At 39.2% G+C, this 18,097-nt stretch overlaps 3 protein-coding genes across 4 annotated transcripts; all 3 read left to right on the top strand.

Annotated features, from left to right (window-relative positions):
- Nucleotides 1-1,790: 1,790 nt before the first annotated feature.
- Nucleotides 1,791-5,919, top strand: LOC116334239 (sortilin-like). Of its 2 annotated transcripts, none has more exons than XM_031757608.2 (4): nucleotides 1,791-2,030; nucleotides 3,929-4,035; nucleotides 4,151-4,247; nucleotides 4,377-5,919. In XM_031757608.2, the coding sequence occupies exons 1-4, from the start codon at nucleotides 2,016-2,018 to the stop codon at nucleotides 4,389-4,391; spliced, it is 234 nt and encodes a 77-aa protein (XP_031613468.1). In that variant the 5' UTR covers nucleotides 1,791-2,015; the 3' UTR covers nucleotides 4,392-5,919. The 2 variants fall into 2 exon arrangements, with proteins under 2 accessions (XP_031613468.1, XP_031613467.1); XM_031757607.2 differs by having other exon boundaries at nucleotides 4,136-4,247.
- A 2,124-nt stretch (nucleotides 5,920-8,043) lies between these two features.
- On the top strand, nucleotides 8,044-11,257 carry si:dkeyp-67f1.2 (uncharacterized protein LOC556106 homolog). The gene is made up of 8 exons (XM_039612023.1): nucleotides 8,044-8,082; nucleotides 8,167-8,265; nucleotides 8,514-8,637; nucleotides 8,740-8,798; nucleotides 10,002-10,052; nucleotides 10,156-10,240; nucleotides 10,322-10,448; nucleotides 10,583-11,257. The coding sequence occupies exons 1-8, from the start codon at nucleotides 8,070-8,072 to the stop codon at nucleotides 10,673-10,675; spliced, it is 651 nt and encodes a 216-aa protein (XP_039467957.1). The 5' UTR covers nucleotides 8,044-8,069; the 3' UTR covers nucleotides 10,676-11,257.
- LOC116334266 (protein FAM107B) lies at nucleotides 11,254-17,015 on the top strand. The gene is made up of 5 exons (XM_031757650.2): nucleotides 11,254-12,421; nucleotides 13,769-13,820; nucleotides 14,069-14,255; nucleotides 14,344-14,503; nucleotides 16,604-17,015. The coding sequence occupies exons 1-5, from the start codon at nucleotides 12,398-12,400 to the stop codon at nucleotides 16,706-16,708; spliced, it is 528 nt and encodes a 175-aa protein (XP_031613510.2). The 5' UTR covers nucleotides 11,254-12,397; the 3' UTR covers nucleotides 16,709-17,015.
- The last annotated feature ends 1,082 nt before the right edge of the window (nucleotides 17,016-18,097 follow it).

Below are 18,097 nucleotides of genomic sequence, written 5' to 3'. Positions count from 1 at the left end.
AGTACAACAGGCGGGTTGCTCATGAGGCTGGCAAGTCTTTTCGTCAGTCTCGCCAAATCACTCATCACACCTGATGAGCGCCTGATACCAGCTTGAATCATTATTTTCAGCCTGATATAAACTGTTGCCTAACCATGAAGAAAAAAAATGGCATAAAAGAAAGGAAAATCACAACCTGGGAAATGCTTTATTATTTGTAGAAATTCAGAAAACAATAGCAGAGTGACAAATGTTCAATTTCACAATGCATTGTTTCCAATTAACAGTTACAACCTGCCAAAACAAGACCTTGGACAGAGAAAAATCAACATTTCTGAATTTTAATGTGCTTATGACTCACAAAACTGGTCCTAGGAACTGTGTGACAGCCTCGAAAAGGCACTGAATGTTACATAAGGAACTGTCTCGCATTTCAAGCATGATCTCAGTGCTTTATATAGTACAGGACCCAATAAAAACATGCCAAAGGATCATTAGTTAAAACTGACTTCCTCTCTAAAGTAATCAGACACATACGTCACCATTTGTAAGTACTATCACACTTTAAGAGTGGATCGTTTTCAGCAAAAACGACAGGTCTGAAAATAAGTTTTATATAGGTCAGGGGTCGGCAACCTGCGGCTCCGGAGCCGCATGCGACTCTTTAGTCCTAGTGCGGCTCCGCGTGGTTTGGGCAAATAAATTAGAAGTATTTAGCTGAAGTGTATTTTATTTATGTTAGTTCTTCTTAACTCGTAGTTCTAAAATGGAAGAATATTGTGATATTGAAATATAAAAATAAAATTATATTCTATTATTTTTTCATCGCTCAAAATAAGAGTCACACTCGCGGAAGCCGGTATACCCGCCAAACGCCGCATTTATCGAGACTTTCAACCCCAGGTAGGCCAATTATGGATCTTCGGATCCACATTATGTCAGCAGCTGTTCTCCACCGTGAACTATGTTAAAGACAAACACCGTTCACGCCTGACAGATGACAGCTTACAGTCCTGCGTAAACTGACTTCGTATAGCCCCGATTTGCGGACTCTGTGCGCAGAGGTTCAGGAGCAGAAGTCCCATTGTAAACAAATCACGGCAGACCCGACGATGTTTCCATGAACACGCTTTTGAGCATCTCTTTATTGACCACTTTTCACACATGGTTGCTGTACGCATACAGCCGGCTGTAGCTTTTCAGCTCACAGCCCGACATACACCACCAACAACACAACAGCACAGATAGCGCAGACGTAAAGGCAGCGAGGCGTGATTGCGGGTGTCGCTCAGGTGCGTCCGCCTCCCCTGCAGCGGCGCTGCAAACCACGCCCCGCCGCACGCATTAACCAGGTAAAATACATATTTAGGCAGAATTTTGCAAATATCCATTTTTCAGCAGCATAGTGCTTTTTTCCAATTATTTTTTAAGAGTCAGGTCAAGGCTCCAACAGCCCAAAGGCGATATAAGGTTGGCGGCTGACAACAGTTTTTGTTTGCTCCATGGATCATTTTAGTTCAGGTTGGTGTCTTTCCTTTTGTTATATTTCTTTAAGAGTTCAAAATGTGTTGATTACATAAATATAATTTAATTTTCTCTGTTGCACTTCATGGATTTCATAAGCAGCACACTTTAGTTGTTCACACAAAGCATAAAGATAAAAAACAATATATACAGTGTTATCTTCATTTTAGATGTCAAAAGGTATTTGCGGCTCCCAGTATTTTCTTTTGCATGGAAACCAGGTCCAAATGGCTCTTTGGGTATAAAAGGTTGCAGACCCCTGATATAGGCCATCGGAAGGTCATGTGACACATAACTTTATGTCACATGGTGTGCTTTAACGGGGGCGGGGAAACAGGTGAAAAAAGCAGAAGCAGGAAGTAAACAGCTGTAGATCTTACGACTATACTCGGACCAAAAGAATCGTTTAAATGCTTTTAAATCGCTTCAGTTTGGATCCTTGCAGGCTGTAATGTCCACAGTTCGAGGTTGCATAATGAAAATAAGTTAGCCGGGCTTTAAAGGTAACAAGGATGTCTGAACAACAGGTATGTAAGGCCGCATGAGTAATGAGATCCGATAAACTCGAGGTAAAAGTTAAATTAGTTTACAAACACGGTCCCTAATTTAAGGCGATGTAACCATTTATACCTATAGTGCAGTGGACTTACTTTAATTTAGATGGAGATTAAGTTTTCGTATCTCTGGTCTCAGCTTGTTGACTTGTAGTGAAATAGCCTGAAGCACTTCTTGGAAGTCTAAAAGCACAAGCTGATATATGACTGAGACTGATGCATTTTGGAGGAACAGTACTCCATTTCCTAAAGCATATTTATACCCCTCTGAATTCACTCAGTGTTACTGTGCCCCTCGTCATCTTTGTATTGCACACGTTGCTGTTTTTCAAATGTATCTGGACCCATACAGATGGGTTAGGAGTCCTGTTCCAGTGTGTGTGTATTGCTGCACATCTACACTTACGTTTTATTATGTAGACATTGCCAGTAGTGACTTGAACCCATTTTTGCCGTCACAACTGCTTTAATTCTTTGTGGCATAGATTCAACAAAGAGCTGGAACCATTCCTCAGAGATTGTAGTCCATATTGAAAAGATATCATCACAGAGTTGCTGCAGATTTGTGGGCTGCACGTCTATGTATGATTCATCCTATTCTACCATTCCAAAGATGCTTGTTGGATTGTGATCTGGTCACTGTCATGAGTTTGAGATAATTTGAGCTTTGTGACATGTTGCATTATGCTGCTGGAAGCAGCCATAAGATGGGAATGGACATGGTTGGCAACATTTGTGCCGAGAAAGTATCCCCCACATCATTACAAGAGCACAGCCACCAGCTGAACCGTTGATGCAAGGCGGGATGGAGCCGTGCTTTCATGTTGCTTACATCAAATACTGATCTGAATGTTGCAGCAGACATCAAGACTCATCAGAGCAGGCATTATTTTTCAGATCTCCTATTGTTCAATTATGGTGAACCTGTGAAAATTGTAGCTTAGTTTCCTGTTCTTAGCTGACAGGAGTGGTACCTGGCTCTTCTGCATACCGTAACAAGTGGTTATTTGAGTTACTGCTGCCTTTCTAATAGCTCGAAGCAGTCTGGCCATTCTCCTCTGACCTCTGGCATCAACAAGACATTTTCTCCCAGAGAACTGCCACTCACTGGATATGTTCTCTTTTTCAGACCATTTTCTGTAAACTCTAGAGATGGTTGTGTAGGAAAATCCCAGTAGGTGAGCAGTTTGTGAAATACTCAGACCGCCCCATCTGGCAACCATGCCACATTCAAACTCGCTTAAATCATCTTCTCTGTTCTAATGCTTAGTTTGAACTTCAGTACCTTGACCACGTCTCCATGTCTAAATGCACTGAATTGCTGCAAGTAGTAAACTAAAGAGAAAAGATGAGCTGTGATTTGTTTGTTTTCAAATAATATACAGCTTGACCAATCCAAAACAAAGTAAAGATTTATAATGATGTTTCATAACCATCAAACCCCACCCATCTCTGTTTGGTTGATTGTGATATTTGGTACCGCCAAACGAAATTGTTCGTGTTCATTGTCACATTTTGGTCAGGCTCCATCTGAATTATTGCTACAAAGATTAATGTTGTCATACTTTGTTCCAAATCATCTAATGCACAGGCCCGACTTAAAGATATTATAGTGATCCACAGTCTGATGTGACGAACATGTCATCCGGATTGCATCAGTTTCTCCTCTTGGCCAGAGACTTGCAGCCCTGCTGCTGAGCTTTTGGGATGTACCCCACCACTATGATTTATAATGCACCGCTGTTCAGCTGTCATATCTCCTGCTGTATTTCCTTTTTATCTTTGCCACACTTCATGAACTGAGCTGTTAGGTTTATGGGCTCTTTAACTACCCCACTGTTAGATCTTATTGGATTCATTTGTCTTTTTAGGCCGGGTTAAGGCTTCACCCCGGGATTATTGCATCAGTGATCTTGGTGTCTGCGGCGGCGGTAGCTGCTGCCGTATTGATCATCCGAAAATACTGCTTCCCAGTCAAGTAATGAAAATTTATTAATGAGCCTTAACGTGTTTATTTTAAACACTTAGATTGCAGTAAAAACAACTCACCCTGGTTTGCCGCATAACTTTCTTATCAGTGAGGCAACTTACAGATACTCAGTGCTGAGACAGATGGAGGAGGGGTATTCAGCAGCGGCAGAGGAGGATGGCGACAGGAGGTCGCGCACAGTGGGAGAGGATTCAGACGAGGTCAGTGCATCGTGGCTTCTCTGATTGTAGCTTTCGCTGTCATCTCTCTTCCAGTACAAGCCAGCACCACTGTATCCTTCCTAATCACATCACAAGTCAATTTCAACTTCCTTTTCTCTCCCCTTACAGGATCTTTTGGAATAAATCTCCAACTGGGAAGCTGCTGGACTGACTGAAATGGAGTTTATTCTATAAACTGTGTGGTGTACGAATGAAATGGAGGATTGTTTTCATAGCGGGGATAAAAAGCGAGCCACGGATGTGAAACCAAAAATATACAATTACAGATAAAATAAGTGAGGAAATAGTATTCAATATTTGCAATTATATCTTAAACTGTAATTCTGAGATTAAATGTGATTTCTATTTGTGGAGCTTCATACTCTTAGATGTGAAATAATGACCTTCATTTGAATCATCACTGACATTTTCTTTTCTTTTTTTCCTTTTTTTTTACACATAACACATGACATTTGATGTCTTTGGCTACTACCCAACCCTCTGATGGGTGGAGGTTGTTCCCGCAGGCACAGCTCAGGGCTTAAAAAAGGTGTTCTTCTTTTTTTCCAGCATAAAACCCATTTAATCCTTATTTCTCACAATCAATATTCTGCTAAAATATGCTACAATAAAACAACCAACAAAACATTCAGTATTAGCTGTGGTAGATAAGAGTCGTAATGAATTGTCAACAAAATTGAATGTGTTATTCGGCGATACGGTCAGTGTATTAAAGCAGCAATTCATGCAGCCTTTTTAAATTATTCTTTTATTTTGGAAAGCCTGATAACTACTGAGCTATCTGCACATCTTTCAGCTGCATTTATTTTGTTGTTGTTTTTTGGATGAATTGAGCTCTGAGACCTATGCGTTTGATAAGACTTGTGGGTATGTGATTTGGATGCTAATGCTGCTGATCATATGGAGAGTCAGCACTCCACTATTTACTCCATTATTTCCACTTTTAACTTTAAATGACGACCCTTACCTTAAATATAAAATTCAAAGTGGAACATTATTTCCTGTATTATTTACTGGCAATGCAATAAATGTCAGTGGGGCATTGAAAGGGCAGACGCACTCACATTCGCTCAATGTTTGTCTGAAAAAGTCTGCCACAGAACATGTGAATGTGTAATGCTATGAATTAAGCGGTTGTTACAAAGTCACACATGGAGATTTGATGTTTCGCACACCCTAAATGATGTGCAGCTAAAGGTAGTCAAAATAAGACTTCAGCTGTCTGCCAGTTGGGCAGTTTCCCTTTGAATGGATTTCCTGTTTCATCGTTCCACTTAAAGGCAATTTGCAGTTTAGTCCGCTGGGTCTTTAATGTAGCGCTGGGCTGAATGATGTACCCTGATCTTTCTGACAGCCATACTTGTCACAGATACAAAAAAAAGCCACTTACCTGGTTGGGAGCTGCAAGTGAACATTCTGACGTGAACGTCAGTGTCCCAGCTCAAACTAACGAATGGTTCATTTTAAGTTATTATTCGTGTGATCACCAAATCAGACACCAAGACCCGATTCTTGTGTTTTCCAATCATCTTTTGCTGTGTAGTTACTGATGTTGATGTGGATCAGTATTTATAAAACCTACTGTATCTTTTTATTTATTTTGTGCACATCTGGGATCTAAATCTGCTGGTTATTAAACATATTAATCATGTGGACTGGTTAAGTGTGCTTTGTATGTACTTATTTTTTCCCCAGTTTGTTACCTTGATGATTTGTGTCCTTATATAAAGGGAATGTTTCATTAAATGTAGCTATGCAGGAGATCCAGGAGCTATGGAGTCAAATGTTGAAAGATATTGCCGGCGTTCATTTGATTGCTGTCTGCAGAATGTTGATAATCATACAAAAGGAAACCGATTCCCTCACTGTGTGCTTTGTGTTACCGCTGATCAGTAAACGGCAGTACACAAATACCACCTGCTGGTCACCTTTGGGAATACACCATCGTCACCTGAAGTTGGTGTGAACATAGTGTGAAATCCTTGATATTAAATAGTTTTGTGCTTTGTTTGTAATTCTTCAGCCTTTCAAGGTTTTAAACAATCTTAAAAGTTCTGATAGGAATTCAGTTGGTGAGTTCAAACAAAGCAGAAACAGCACTCTTCAACATCCCAGGCTCCTTGTGTGATACCTTCTGTCCTATTAAAGGGTGTTAAGGCAAGACGATTTTAATCCAAAGGCCATGCTTTGTAGAAGGGAGCCAAAATCAATTTATTGCAGTTTAGTTGATGATTCTGTGGTAAAGTCATCTAAAGTTAAGTAATAAATCTGTTAAACTTCATTTGGCTACAAATATGGAAAAATTAATTGGTAATGTTTTCAGCTGAACAAGTCTGTTTTGTCATCATAAGAAGAAAAGAGTACATCCCTTCATACTGTTTTGAGGAATCTATGCTGGGAAGATCTGATGCTGTCCTGGAGGAAAACAACACCTTTGCAACATTTTAGATAGATAGGTAAAATAGCTTGATGAGGGGGAAACAGCTCAAGCAGAAAAGAGCTCAACAAAATAAAACAAAATTGAGTAGCTCAGTGACTAGAAAAAAACTAAATAAGGCAATAAAATAAAATGGCTCGATGAGTGTAAGAGCTCAATAAAATTAAACAAAAAATAAAAACAGATCACTACGTGTAATAGGAAATAAACGGCGAGATAAAAGTGTAGCAAACAGTGCAGTTTGAAATAAAGCCCATAAAATGAGACTATAGTATTATCTCCATGATAGATGTGCCGGTTGTTGTTATTGGACGAGGTTGTAAAGATCTGTATCCGTCCACGTGGCAGCAGAGCGAAATCAGTCTGTTAGAGAAAATGATCATTGTGTTCATCTGTGCGCTTGATTTGCCAGAATATGATACAAGGAGATGCTGTTTTTGTTTACGAGCTCTCCAGGCAGGAAAGGCTCGAGCTCAGCTACTGCTGAAGGATCAGCGGGGCAGATGCTTTGTGACAGACAGGCTTGACCTCCTCTTTGGGGATTACCACGTCTTTCACCATCTAAATGTGACTAATGGCTTATTCCTGTGCCAACAACGCGTTTGTCTTAAATGCCTTAAAAAACACCAGCTCTATTGCCCTGTCGTTGTGGTTTTTATTCTAGATAATTGACTTCGCTCTCCGCCGTGGTCAGCTTTCCAGTTTTTGTGAGGTCCCATTTGATTCTGCAATGTTTCTTTTCAGCAACGCTGTCTTTGCCCTTTCCCATAGTTATTTTTTAGTTTTGAGTAAAATCTTTTTTTTTTTCCTTTTGTAGTTTCTAGCATGTTTTTTTCTGTGTATGAGCTGCTTTATGCAGATCCTTCCACACATCATATGGGTTTTTACCCAAATTTACATACAAATGGAAAACTCTGACAGCTGGTACAATGATTCTTTAAATCCCCTTTTCTCTTACTCATCCCATTTGAAATATGAGGCTTTTGGGCCCTCCTCAGTGTCTTTTCTCTCTCTAGGTTTCAGAGGCTTGTTTATACACCTGCAACACACAATCGGCTGTTTGCAAGCCTTGTTGTTGACTACAAATAGTATCTGTTACTGGTGGACACCTTCCTTTGTTTGACATTGTGAAAAGGAGAAACTTAATCATCTAGTTTTCAGTAGCTATATACATGTATCACAGAAAGGAGGGTTTTTCCCACAAGTTCTGGGTTATAGGAATTATCGGGATGCGTTTTCACAGATGAGATGACACCAAAGCTCTGCTAGCATGTCTTTTTTTTTCTCAGTTCTTCGGGTGAGTTTGAAAGGTCTCAACTCTTCCCCTCAGGACTGAAAAAAAAGCTCTCTGATCTGTTGCAGATATGAAATATCGAGGTAAGCTTTTCCTTCATTTCACAACAGCTGCTTTTAGTTGTGTGCGACTGCAGATTTGATCTACTATCTTTTTACTGTTGACAGCTGTTTTGCCCCTTGCTGCTGTAATTATTGTCCTCCTAATCACATGGGGAATATCCATCAATTCATCCGTAGCACAGGAGAGAGAAAGGAATCCTCTTGGTGAGATGTTTTGCTTATTAAATCCGGAGCTACAGCTTTTTAGTGACAGTTTATGCCTGCTGTCTCCACCATACTGTCTCATTTCTTTCACCTTGGGGTTTTATAATGCAGATCAAGTCAAAGCGAATCTCAAACAATGTCTTTTTAGCAACATTACAAAATATTTATTTCTCACATGTCATTATCTGAGTTTAAATATGGTAAAATCACAGTATTCCTGCAGTAAAATCTTTTCTGTGCCTTTTTAGCTCCAACTACGTCTGTGCCGAAGTGCAGCCTCTCTAGAGTGTGTCCACCCAACCATATTGCTTTACGTATCAGGAGCGGCGCCGCTGATATTGTCGGGCCAACGGTCTGTTTTGATGGCAAAATGTATGTATTAATTTGGTAACACCTGAATTAACACAGTACTTAAAAAAAACAAAACAAAACAATATTCTGCAGTGAAACTGAACCCTGTCAGTGCTTCAACAGCATAATGAGTCATGCACTGAATAACGTGGGACCAGGGCTAAACATTGCAGTGATAAATGGTGAGTATAATACTCAGACTTCTCATAAACATGCATAAATATTGAAATAATGAACTGGTGATATAGTCTTTTAAAGATTAATATTCATAATAACCAATAATGGTAGCTTAATAATAATATTATTAATAATAACTTAATTCTCTAACTTGGAAATATCAGTGTTTTTATGTGCTGTGCAAAAGTCTCGCACATTCTCTTATTTCTTTATATCTTCCAGCGCATCAAACATTCCTTAAACTTTTAAAAGTGCTCTTGAGCAATAGCTTTCCAGGATTTCCGAAGATTTTTCAAAGTTTATCATTAAACAGTCTAGACTTTGTACCTGAGCATTTTCAGAGGAGTGTTTGCTTGTTAAGGACCGACCTATGACTCATTCAATCATAAAAAAGGCACCTAACATAACAGACAACTTAGTGAGGAAATAATAACTTTAGGAACTTTGTTACTAGCAGCCTGTTGCAAAAGATCAATCAATAATGACCCCCCCCCCCCCAAAAAAAAAAACCCCTGTAGTTTTGCATCAGCAAAGTCATTACCAAAACACTATTAGCAGAAAATGTGGTATATCTTGGCATGGTGTGCAGCGTGTCCTTTAAGGGTTTTTGGACAAGTGGAGGAGAAAGGAAGGATTTTATAAGAGATAAAAATCTGACACAGGACCTGAGAGATGCATCTACCCCTCCATCAGAAAGATCTGAAAGTGTGGCTGTGGAGATGAATCCAGATTTTAAATATTTGATTCAAATCATCGTCAGTAAGTACAGAGGAGGTCAGGAGAGAGGTACAGGAGTGAATGTCAACAGCCATCTTTAAAACACGGTGGAGGCTCTGTTGTGATTTGGAGCTGCGCTTCGGTCAATGGTGTTGGGGGGATCAAGATTCGTGGAATTATTAACCCAGAAGAAAAGGATTTTGATCTACTGCGCAATACTGTCTGAAAAGTGTCCGACAATTACAATGATCCCAAATACACTGGCGATACATGAAAAGCATACCTGGATAGAAAAACACTATCAGTCATGGACTGGCCATCTGTTTTTTTCACAGGACTCAGCAAATCACTGCATCTTTTTCCCATCTTCCTTGCAAAATAGGAAGAAATGCATGGTGACTCTAGATTTTGTGCAGAACTGCATGCATAATATTCTTCTGTCTGTTAATATTATGATTATTTTGATCATATGCCATTTTGTTTAATAATAGGTGAAACTGGAGTTGTGGAAAAATCTGCCTGTCTTAACATGAAAACAGGAGGTAAGCGCTTTTCTTTCTTTAAATCTTCTAATCAAGTTTTTGATTTAATCTTGTAAGGGAGCTTCGACTTTTTTTTTTTTTCAATTTTATACTCTGACAAAAGACCCAAAAGACATCCTTGCACACCTGAAGAAGATAAAACGTGGAATGATCGTTTTGGTGGCCTCCTTTGATGATGTCACACAAAAGTAAGTCCATATCTAAGTTATTCAACATTTAAAACAAATTTAATGTCACGAAATGTGACCCGCTCTACTACTTTGTGGCAGAATGACAAATGAAATGAGGGAGATATTCAGTGAAATGGGAAGCACTTTGATCAGGTCTGTAAAGCGCAGAGACAGCTGGGTGTTTGCTGGAAGAGCAGGCACAAAAATCAAAAGCCTCTTTGAGAAGGTTAGTGAACCTGTTAAGTGCAGTTTCATTTGTTCTATTTGTGTCAGAAAAGACCATCTATTTTAAAATCTGCTGCCTGGAAGGGAAAAAAATGATAAAAACAACCGTTCTCTTCTCCTCTGTTCATCTGTCAGCAAGCTGTTAATGATGAAAAAAACAACATTTATGGAGGATGGCCAGAGATGGTGGAGGTGGGCGGCTGTTTCCCAAGAGCCTTCAGCGACTGACTGACTGAATGACTTACATAAACATTAATTAACATGAACTGTAAAAAGTGACTGCATTTTTTTAAATAGCCTTTCAAGATTTACTGACGCAAAAAACATACCTGTCTATAATTTCAGTAAAAGCACATATTAATATTTTACCGACATTATTAATCCCGCTTCTGTTTACAGTGTAAAAGAAAGCAACTCACCCACCACTTCATTTGGTACACCTGTTCAACTCTTTGTCAATACAAATATCTAATGAGCCAATCGCATAGCAGGAATGCATTGCATTTACACATGCAGACATGGTAGAGATCACCTGTGGATCATCGGTGAGGAAAGATGATTACGTGACTTTGAAGATGACATGGTTGTTTGTGCCAGACGGGGGCTGGTCTGTCTATTTCAGAAACTGCTGATCTACTGGGATTTCCAGAGAATGGTCCAAAAAAGAAAAATTATGAATGGCCAAACTGTTTTGAGCTGATAGGAGCTCAAATAACCATCCATTATAGTCAAGATATGCACAAAAATACACAGTGCATTGAATCCCGAAACAGATGGGCTGCAGCAGCAGATGAAGACCGCACCAGCTGCTGTCAACTAAGACCTGGAAACTGAAGCTGCAGTTTGCCTATGTAATACTACGCATGAGTATCAATTTCTGCTGAAACCTGCAGATGGGAGCGTGAGAATTTGACCTAAATAACATGAAAGCATGGGTCCATCCTGTCTTGTTTCAGTGGCTCAGGCTGCTGCTGGTGGTGTAATGGTGTGTATTTTGTTGTCACACTTTGGGCTCCTTAAACACCACAGCCCACCTAAGAATTGTTGACCGTGTCCATCCCTTTATGACCGCGGTGTCTCCATCTTCTGATGGCTGCTTCCAGCAGGATAACGCACCATGTCACAAAGCTCAGAACTCACTGTCATGGTTTTTTGACCTTGACAGTAAATTCACTGTACTATGATGGCCTTCCAGGATTAGTATTTCTTCCCCCGTTGATATTTCTTGATATTTTTATCCTAATGAACGCTCCAAGCATAGAAGATATGCCTTTTTTTTAGATTAGTGATTGTGGGCTGTATAGTAAATGTTCAAATAGTAGAAGTCAAGTTTCTGAGTATTGTGCACATATCTCTTACTAATGGCCTCGAAACACTTTTGTTCCTTTACAACAAATCTGCTTTACCACTAGACTAATTACTTTGGTCCAGTGGTTCAAAGCATAGAGCGACGGCTCCTGTAAGGGGGTCACAAGTTTAAATGTGACAGATTAGAAAATGATTAATGGGACAGAGAAGAAGTAGTTCTGTTCTCTTGTAATTTTATAGACTTTTCCCCGAGCCTTGTGTGTTTAATTTAAAATCTTAAATCTTTTTAGCTAAATCCATCCAGCCATCCATTCATCCATTTAGCCGGTCTATGGCAGTGCTTTAAAATAAACAGTCCAATAAAATGCATGTATACAAATCTACTTAAATACAGCACTTAATAAGTAAGTATAGAGTTAAATGTTTTGGTCTTTTTGCTGAACACCTTTAGTCTGCTCAACAGGAGCTTTTCTCGGTAGTGGCTTCCCTCTGGTCCAAACACAGGGCACTTTCCTCCCTCTGTGGCATTCTTGGCTGCTGGAGCAGAGAGAGAGGGTAACCTCAAATTATTGCTGAAACCCCATAAAGTGTGAGCCCAGACGGAATCTGTGCAAGCACCAAATCTGGACTCACTCTGAAGACATGGGAGTCACCCATGGGAAGAAGGTAAGTTTGTTGCTATCGTCCTAATTTTCATTTAAAGTACTTTGGGAGCATCAGGAAGGTGTGCGTGTGTGTTTGTGTGTGTAAGTGGTATTTTTAGAATCCAAATGTTGTAAGTGACACAACCATTTACTGTAAGTTACCTTACTGTTTCCAAAGTATTTATATTTACCGACGTTTAACTTTACTGCTATCTTTAAATTTGTTTTCCTTTTTGCTTTTAAAATAAAGTTCAGTCTGTATACTCGATATATAGTTTGCTATTATAACTTTGTTTTGCTTAGTTATTACCTCGTTACTGTACTTTGGTATTATTGTGTTATTACTGAGCTTGACATGAAGTGCTCACAGCTTTTGTCCTACAGTACCATTTTTCCTCTGGCAGATTTTTCTCTTACTGACATCTCTCATTTTTTTTACCCATTGCTCAAAGGCAGTGAATGCTTAAACAAATATTGGTTTTTATATCCAACTGAAAAAATGCACTCTGAAAAATGCACTCTGAGAAGCTGCCCTTGGAGACTGTTTATCCTGTCATGTCCTATTAATTCTTCTCCCTACAATATCCACTGTGTGAGCTTTACCAAAACAAGACCCCCCCCCCGGAAAAAACAGTGACTAGCAGCAATTTGTCATTAAAATGTATTCATTCCTCATCTAGATTCTCTCTCATTCTGACAATTTACTGTCATCTTGTTGAATTTTTATTTATTTGGATATTGTTGCTGGAATTTGATCACATTGAGCATTCAAATTCTTTTTTTTTTTTTGCCTGTTTAAATGTAGCTCAAATGTCACTATGGAAAGCTGGAAAGCTCCGAAGTAGCAGACAGTTTTCAAACAAAAAAGGTTTTATGTTACCATGCATGCTTTTCCTGCATATTTATGAAATACTTCAGTAAGCAACAAAAACAGTCCAGAGCTGAATGAACTGTTTATTCAGCTGTCCAGACTGATTCACAGAGGATAATGATTCTTGTCCCAGCTATTAATTCTGCTTAAATTCCAGCAGGCAAATAACTCAGTGGGAATTAACTGTGTTTTGTTTGATCCTGTCATTAATGAGGTGGCAGCCTTCCACCTCAACAGTAAGGGTTCTCGCTTCACTGGACATGTGTAAGGAGCTGACACTTCATTTGTCTGTCAGCATCATAATGCAGCTTTGTGTTTGTGCTATTTCCAATAAGATGCAGTGTTGACTCGACTTGGAGATTTCTATTTGTTTCCTTTTCCCTGTGCTGCTTTTATTTTTGCATGTACGTATCTATAAAACAGCAATATTTGTCTGGGGGATGTTGGTATCTTTAGGATGTATTATTTCCTTTTCCCCCCACCCTTTTCTGTTGACAGAGAGATCTTCAGCATTTTCCAGGTAGAGATGAGACACAGTTTCATATGTATGGTGAGGAAATATCAGAGTGATCTTGTATTTCCTGTCTAGTTGAAATACTGTTGCAATATATAGATTACAAATTTGTTGTTTTAACAGTAAAACCTTTTTACCTCATTAAAGCTTGTTGTAAATGTGTCAGGCAAACCTTAGAGTGAGTTTGGTATGTAAAACTGAATCTTACAAATCTGAGGCAGAATTCCACCCAGAAATCATCTTGATAGGAAAACATATTTATATAAACTGTTTGTTCTCTTTAGCCTCCATGATGCAGACTCATCAAACCGAACTTGAAGGCCGATTTTCAGAGCTTCAGGCTTTTCCATCCCAACTGCAGAGTGAGGAGGAGAGCAGTAATCTAATCAGACCCCTAAAAGCTACTAGTGCGATAACTGCCCTGGAGAGCCACCGGGAGCTGCATAAGGAACTGCGGATGACCCACAAGAGGTTGGGCGGAGAGATTAAAGGTCAGAAATGCTCATACTCCAGTGTCATTGCTTGCATAAACCATTAAGTGTATCTATGTGCCTGAAAGGAAGAGAGTGTCTCAAGAAGGAAAGACTGAACTCCAGCGAGTTCTGGAAAAAAGGAAATGGGAACAAAGATTGAAAGCGAGCAGGGATCAAGAGGAGGCAAAGAAGAAGACATCAGAGCTACATCAAGAGCTGCTGAAAAGACAACAGAGGCTTGAAAATGTGAGCATAGGACACACAGCATTCTTTCTTTTATACATTTACTCATAAATATTCTTGTTACACACACACACACAAGCATGTCTGCTTTGCTATCCTCGTGGGGACATCCCATTGACATAATGCTTTCCCCAGCTGCCACTTACCCTAACCCTAACCATCAAAAATGAATGCCTAACCCTAACCCTTAGCCTAAACCTAACCATAACCTAATTGTAACACTGACACTAAAACCACATTTTGAGTCTCAAAAATGGCTTCAACCTTGTGAGGACAGCCACTTTTGTCCTCACGTGACTGTTAGTCCTCACAACTATAGCAACAGATGTCTAAACAGGTACACACACACACATACACAGGTATATCACACTCACCAGCTACTTTGTTAGGTACACCTGCTCATTGCAGCGACTCAGTACATTTAGGCATGTAGACATCAAGACAACCTGATGACATTCAAAGGGTGCATCAGCACAGGGAAGAAGGGTGATTCAAGTGATGTTAAGTGTGGTGTGGTGGGTGGTGCCAGATAGAGTGGTCTGAGTATTTCAGAAACTGCTAATCTGCTGAGATGTTCTTGCACAACTCTAGGGTTTGCAGAGAATGAAAAAGAGAGGTCAGGGGAGAATGGGCGGACTGCTTCGAGCTTAGAGTGGGCAACAGTTACTCAAACAACCAAGGTATGGAGAAGAGCATAACTGAATGCATCAAACCTTGGAGCAGATGGGCTTCAGCAGCAGAAGACCATGGTGGGTGACACTCCTATCAAGCAAAGAACAGGAAACTGAGGCTACAATTTCCATGTACTCACCAGAAAATCTTAGTTTCTGCTACAACATTTTGGTGATAGGGTCAGATTTGGCATAAACAACATGATAGCAGGGATCCATCCTGCCTTGTATCAACGATTCAGCCCGCTGATGGTGGTGTAATGGAGTGCAGACGATTTTCTCGGCACACTTTGAACATCATTTAAGCAACACAGACTATCTGAGTGCTGTTACTGACCATGATCATTCTTTTATGACCACAGCATCTTCTGATGCCCTACTTCCAGCAGGATAACACACCATGTCACAAAACTCAAATCATCACAAACTGGTTTCTTGAACATTGACATCGACTTCACTGTACTCAAATGACCTCCACAGTCACCATATCTCAGTCCAATATAGCACCTTTGGGATGTGGTGGAATGGAAAAAGTCATATCATGGATGTGACAAATCTGCAGCCACTGTGTGATGCTATCATGTCAATATGAAGCAGAATCTCTGAGGAATGTTTACAGCACCTTTTTGAATCTGTGCCATGATGGACTAAGGTAGTTCAGAAGGCAAAAGAGGGTCCAACCCAGTGCTAGCAAGGTGTACCTAACAATAATGTTTTCTGTAATCATGTGAATATAAGAAACAGAACATTAAGTTGTTCTGCATACAACCAGTTGAGGGCAGTCTAGTCCACTCTGGGGTCCAATAGCACAACAAATCTATTTCTCTGCTGGACAGTTTACCTTTGTTTAGCATTAGCTTCTAGCTACATGGCCTAACAGTGAATCAGTGATCACTGATGATTTCAAATATGTCATATGCATGCAATGTTGGAATATGCACTGACATTAAATAAAAATATCAATATGACCTTGTTTAAATATTTTGTCAAAAATAAAACATCCTGCAAAAGGTTTAAACAAAGGACTCAGCTGCAAAAGGAAAATAAGAAAAATGAAATAGACACAGTGGGTGTATTACAGTCTTGGTATTACAATAATGAGGGTTTTTTAAATGTGTAAATGTAATTCTTTCAGCCAGAAGAGATGGAGGTTATTTTTACAGTACAGTTCATGAAATCTGTAAAATATATAGACTCTCTGCCTGTCAAATAAATGTAATTGTGTAAAGTCAACATAGTGAGTAAAGGCTTCGCCTTTGAATTCTATCAAATTCATGCATAAGAAGGAAACAATGTGAGCACATACACTGTGTACTTTATGTCTGCACTCAGTTAAATGTACTTAAGCTTCATTCCATAAATGTATTTAGGTAATTCACTACAGTTTATATGATTTATGTCATTTCTAAGTTGTTTTCTCTTTTCTCCACAGCTGGAAAAAGATCAGAAAGTTAAACAAGAAGAACCAGAGTTCATCCAAGTCAAAGAGAGACTGAGGAAGACTGCAGTGCCCTGTGCAAGGGCAAAAGAAGTGTGACCGTTTTATAACTACGTGTGTGTTTTGTATTCACAGTCAGTGCAATAGACTGTTGGGAATAACTGACCTGGTGAAGGATTCTTCTGCTATAAATAGAATAGATAGATAATACAGCTCAATGCTCATGATCGAGGCGACACCTTCTGGTCAAGTGGAGACACGTCATCACTTTGAATAGTGTCTTTTGTTTTTCTCCTCAATACTTTGGTTAAATGTGACTTAGAGCAAAATGTTCAGTAGAATAAGAAAACTATAAAAATTTGATTGTATACAGACATTGTTGATTCTTTTTTCTCCAACAGCACAATTTATTAGGTGTTTAGTTTGTTCATTTAATCCATAATAAAACATTTTTACATGCTTATTATCTACGGTGGCCCCTAGAGACAAAGCACGTACAAACTCCAAAACACATGCAAACTCCAAAACACTTGCAAAATCCAAAACACTTGCAAACTCCAAAACACTTGCAAAATCCAAAACACTTGCAAACTCCAAAACACTTGCAAAATCCAAAACACTTGCAAACTCCAAAACACATGCAAACTCCAAAACACATGCAAACTCCAAATCACAACGGAAGTGCTCCAGGACGCTAGGGGCAGTGTTGAGCTCAATTTGCAAAATAAACGGCAAGTTTGTCTGTATGGGACGGTCTAGTCTCCGTCGCGCTTCCCAGGTTGCCTAGCAACCATGATACTAACCGCTGGAAACGTGTCATACAACTTTGACAGAAATGAAGGAGAACATATTTTGTTCATTTGTTTGTTTGTTTCTACAAGAGCTTTGTGTGATTTGATAAGTATCTGAGGCTGAGACCACAGGACTGTAAAACATGATTTTTGGGCTTCATTTCTGTAATGAACAGTCATTTAAGATTAGTTAGTAAATAACAATTAGCTAATGTTGTTCATGAGACTAAAGTCATATCACTTTGGTAATGTAAATATAATATGGCCAATATTATTGTTATTATATTAATCATTATTAGCTATTACAGCAGTGAACATGAACTCTGTGTCAAATACTGAGCCCCAGTACAGATTCAAGTTGCAGTTATCTATATGTCTTATCACCTTAAATCTTCACTCAAAGAGAAGTATCTTTGACAGTGCATATATAGGTGTATCATATATAAGAGACAAATGTTGTTCCTTCAGTATGTTGGCATTGCTAAATTTGGCTCATTGCTTACATATATTTATAAAAAGAAAATGTACAAACTGTGATAACTGTTTCTGATAAAATGAAGAGTAGACTGATATATTAAATATTCCTTTATTGGGTGAGAAAATCAGAGCATGTCATAACTGCTTTAAGTCATACAGAATAGATATCAGAGCCTTAAACAGGCTGACTTCTGCTAAATGGGTCAAACTGGGCAGAAAG

The sequence above is a fragment of the Oreochromis aureus genome, linkage group 5, assembly GCF_013358895.1.
Source record: "Oreochromis aureus strain Israel breed Guangdong linkage group 5, ZZ_aureus, whole genome shotgun sequence".
Lineage (NCBI taxonomy): Eukaryota > Metazoa > Chordata > Actinopteri > Cichliformes > Cichlidae > Oreochromis > Oreochromis aureus.
The sequence above is the reverse complement of the archived record's forward strand: the minus strand, read 5'-3'. Positions and strand labels throughout refer to the sequence as shown.

Bases quoted from the DNA above. Each gene is read 5' to 3' on its own strand.
- LOC116334239 (XM_031757607.2), top strand. The intron at 4,036-4,135 runs GTAATGAAAATT...CTTTCTTATCAG, and splicing joins AAATACTGCTTCCCAGTCAA to TGAGGCAACTTACAGATACT.
- si:dkeyp-67f1.2 (XM_039612023.1), top strand. The intron at 8,638-8,739 runs GTATGTATTAAT...GTGCTTCAACAG, and splicing joins GTCTGTTTTGATGGCAAAAT to CATAATGAGTCATGCACTGA. The intron at 10,053-10,155 runs GTAAGCGCTTTT...CTCTGACAAAAG, and splicing joins TCTTAACATGAAAACAGGAG to ACCCAAAAGACATCCTTGCA.
- LOC116334266 (XM_031757650.2), top strand. From the start codon at position 12,398: ATGGGAGTCACCCATGGGAAGAAG. The intron at 13,821-14,068 runs GTGAGGAAATAT...TGTTCTCTTTAG, and splicing joins GACACAGTTTCATATGTATG to CCTCCATGATGCAGACTCAT. The intron at 14,256-14,343 runs GTTGGGCGGAGA...TGTGCCTGAAAG, and splicing joins CTGCGGATGACCCACAAGAG to GAAGAGAGTGTCTCAAGAAG.